Source organism: Buceros rhinoceros, unplaced genomic scaffold (genome assembly GCF_000710305.1).
Source record: "Buceros rhinoceros silvestris isolate BGI_N320 unplaced genomic scaffold, ASM71030v1 scaffold12066, whole genome shotgun sequence".
Lineage (NCBI taxonomy): Eukaryota > Metazoa > Chordata > Aves > Bucerotiformes > Bucerotidae > Buceros > Buceros rhinoceros.
The window spans coordinates 7,131-11,263 of NW_010415851.1; the positions used below are offsets into that span (position 1 = coordinate 7,131).

At 40.6% G+C, this 4,133-nt stretch overlaps 1 protein-coding gene across 1 annotated transcript in view; it reads right to left on the reverse strand.

The window, feature by feature from the left end:
• Positions 1-389: 389 nt before the first annotated feature.
• Positions 390-4,133, reverse strand: part of OTOA (otoancorin) — a 35,194-nt gene continuing 31,450 nt past the window's right edge. The window contains exons 26-28 of the mRNA XM_010137566.1: positions 3,724-3,821; positions 1,615-1,807; positions 390-472 (exon numbers count right to left, since the gene is read on the reverse strand). Of these exons, the coding sequence (XP_010135868.1) occupies positions 390-472; positions 1,615-1,807; positions 3,724-3,821 (374 nt within the window). The remainder of the gene's footprint in view (positions 473-1,614; positions 1,808-3,723; positions 3,822-4,133) is intronic.

Sequence of the window (4,133 nt, forward strand, 5' to 3'; positions counted from 1 at the left end):
GCAGCGAATGGCAGATTATCAAAGCAGTTGTGGAATAAATCTTATCAATAGATTAGAACAGGCAAAACACAGATTAGTACCAACAAGAGGTTCCAAATAACAGTGCAGTAATGGACTGGGGTTACGTGCAATTTTAAATAAATCTTTGTGAGGTTGGCTTTGCAGTAAAGATAAGATAAAAGTGCTTTCCTCTTAGTTAGATTCTAAGATAGTCTAAAAGAGGAACAAACCACAACTGTAATACAGAACAGTTGTTCAGAATTGTAATTTCTGTATTCAAAGCAGGAAGGGGGTCCTACAGCCCTCCACCCTGTGTTGTTCACTGCCACAGGTGAACTGCATTTCTGTTATAAAAGTACCTCTTACTGAAAATATAACTTACCTCAAGGTTAACAATCGTGGATTCCAATAGGCAGGTGCTGCATAAACACAGCACACAAACACACGCTAAAGCCACTCAGACAAGGAGCACCTGAAAAGCAGGAAGCATTTTGTCTCGGTATCATGGCACAGTTCAGGACTAGTACAGTTTTGTCTACACCACCCCCAACAGGTGCAGCAAAATCCACCAGCTGAATCCTAATTACGTTCAGCTTCTCAAAAGATGACACAGGTCAGAACGGTCACTTGCAGTTTAACTTAGCTCTGAAGAGAAGCATTTCACGGGGTGGTACTCACTAGAGATTGGAACAGGGAATGAAGAGCTTAAGAACTCAGGTGATTTTTACCCAGGAAGCTCCTCTTTTGGCACATCTATAGAGGGAACAGGTCACACGTGTGAGGGAGCTAGGCCGAGAGCACTGCTCAGGTGCTTCCGGGAAGGTCTGCTTTAATTCCAGCAAGGGCATCAGAGCAGTCTAGCCCCCCTTACTCTTAGTTTAGCACCTCAACATTACTCTCTTCAACAGCTTATATCTCACTGGAAGCAACAATATTTACTATCTGATAGGACCAAGGTCTCAGCACTGGCTTGACTATGGGCACACTCTCACTTACTGTGAAGTGTCCATTAACACATTTGCCAGCGTAACTTGCGCAGGATAAAGTGCAGAATGAAGAAGTAAAATGTTAAACCACTGAATCATAACTTCTAATAGGCTTTAATTCCAAACAGGATGGGAACAGCAGGAGAAACTGTTCAAGGGGTGCTACAGTCTGGACAAAGACGCTAACCCATCCCAAAGCCCTTGCATCCTTTTGCACTTGCAGCTCTGCAAACAAGGTTCTGCTGCAGATAAAAGTTGTGATCTGAAGGTCCAGAGATGGAGAACCCTGCCTTAAATTTAGGCAAAGAATAGGGAAAGAAAGAGAGGGAAAAGCTCACTGTTTCAGGCTACATTTTTCACAAGCTAGTGCTTAGCACAGTGTAATGCTGCTAGTGCTATCTAACATCTTCTTCCATCACCTCATGCTGTGGGTAAACCCAACAACATCCTTGCTGTTTGTCTCGGTCAGGTGTGTGATTTGAGGCATGAGTTAAAAAGTTGATTAGAAAATTCACTGTTACTCCCCTTCAAGATACAGGTCTGATCTGGGAGGATGCTGTGAGACTGCACACCCCACTGGTGTGTGTGTCCTTCCACTTTCAGCGGAAGGAGGAACAGCTCTACTCACCACTTGGAGCTGGGGTTTGCACCGCCTGGGTAGTGCTTGCATCATTTTGTGTCTCTGGGGTGCTTGTCCTGGCTCCGTCCAGTGCCAGCTGAAGGCTCTGGAGCTGCGATGCAGTCAGATGCTCACGCTGCGACCTGGTAACCACGGCAGCATTTTCAGGACCCAGGTTTGCTATTTGTTCAGGAGACAACGCCTAGGAGGAATACAAGCCAGAAAAATCGGTTTAGGCTGTCAATCAAATAAGGCAGGTAAGGAAGCAGAAGTCAGCACTGTCTTGCATTTGGACTGAGGGCAACTAGCATTCAACATTGTGTTGCTGTGAAAGAGCTCAACAGAGCTTAAAAAAAATCCTCCACATTCATTTACTTCACTAACCACTCATCTGTCTTCCACCTTTCTCTTCGCTGCTGGGATCTAACTGCTTGAGAAGCTTTCTATGCCAACACTGTACTGGACACTTCTTCAGTGTATTGCTGGAGTTTAATTTTCCAGCCATTTCTTTTCAGATTTGTTCAAAGCCTGGTGACATTGTATATCCTCTTGTGTTTTAATTTATTTCCTCTTACATCTGCTCCCAAGCAACCTCACTTGAACCTGTGTTTGACCTTTGATTATAGTTAGCAGTAGAGCAATGAGATGAAAAGAAACATGCTTTAATCTCATTATTCAATTTTCTCTTTTAGATTGAAAACCTTCCACGTTTGGTGATATTAAAACTTGTGTTTAAAAATGAAACATGGCAATCATGATCTTACAGTAATTATCTTACATCACACAGCAATTAACCAGTTTGTAAAGCCTGCATGTATTGGGCATGTTGATTGCTTTGATTCCAGTTAACTTTCTGCAGTCACAGGAATTTTAGCCCTCCCACACAACAATCCCTCTTTGCTGCAACAATTCTGCATCCAGGGTCTACTTCAGAAAGACTAAATTCCCCTTCCAAGGAGGTCAGACAATGGATCAAACCCTTCCCGATTTTTTACGGTCTACCAAATGGTGTGCTCTTTTAAACTGAGTAAACTCATGTAAATGTCTACAGGTCCAGAAATTTTTCATTAAGCCTCTTCTTAACTCAATTAAAGTCCATGACAAAATGTGATGTGTCATGAATCAAAATTTAAATAATGTGTACAGCCAAAAAGTGAAGTTATACAAAACCTATATAAAACCAAAATCTTCTCTGACTCTTTCAAATACAGAAAATTCTTGCGAGAAGGTGCAGTGTTACTTGTTAGGCACATTTGGTAGAATCATCACTATTCTTACTATGCAAAACTGTATGTTATTTGAAATAAATTCTACAAGAGGCTGTAGATCTTCAGTTTTGCCTGTTTTTCAAAGAAACAGTTTCACTAAGGATGTCTCAGGCTTATCTAAACTGTCAGCGGTTCTGTGCAGGGCAGTTAGTGTTCCAGGAGTTTTGTTGTTCTACGGAAGCTGACACAGTTAACTATCTGTTTGGTTCATCTGTCCATGAGCACATTGCTTGCCCGAGCATCTGAAAGAGACAAGCCTAGGCAGAATATTAATCCTGCCACTAAGCCAAGTAAAGTCTGGGGCGGTGATCTCAGGATCCACGCTCTAATTTCTGGTCCACATTCAGAACTGCTGTAAATTAGACGTAATTCCTTTCCGATCTGTATCTGCCTGTACAATCTGTTTTTCAGAGCTAACTTAGGAGAAAGTTGCCAGATTTTAGGATAATAAAAAAACCTCTTACACAGTCAGCAGAAAAATCTGTAGCTCTGATAGCATCTTGCAAATATTAATAAACAGAGCAGAAAACTCTGTTAATAAACAGATCCGAATACAGTGTAGGAAGAAAGAGAGTCCATTCCCTGTTTTCTGGCCTCAGATCTTTGCTCTTGCCTTGGGGCACATTCTGAAGAATAAATAAAGCTTGTCTAGCACATTTTACAGGCATCACAAATACAGATGATATGGCTGGAAGTGAATGTTTCAGATCCTTGACTGCCTCTCACTTAACACACCACAGAAAAATTCTTGCTGAAACCCAAAACCAAACTATAAATCCGTGCTGCAGTTTATTTATACTAGAGTAAAAATGATAGAAAATTGGTTACTTCTTCAGTATTGAGCTCTTACTTGGAAAATTTCAGGAGGTATATGTCTCACTGCTGTTGGCTGGAAATATGGCATCAAGTTTTTATCAAAGGCTTTTAATTCATCCTCATCCAAACCACCTAAAAAAAACCCCAATAGGAACAAAACTCAGTTAATATTATTTTTATTAGATTTATTTTTAGGCTAATACAAATTTTAAGCATTTATACAAAATATCTAGTAAACAGTTTACTTCAGTGAGATATGGAGAGACATACTGAATCTTTTTGTTTGTTTGTTTCTTTATTATATTCCAACATTACAAGTCATCTAACCTTAACCACTGGTATGGAATGTACTCTACCTGAGTTACTTCATCCTGGAAAAGAGACAGTGACAAAAATTAATAAAATCCTAAGCCATTTTGTTCGGGAATGCTTGTTCACAGCCTC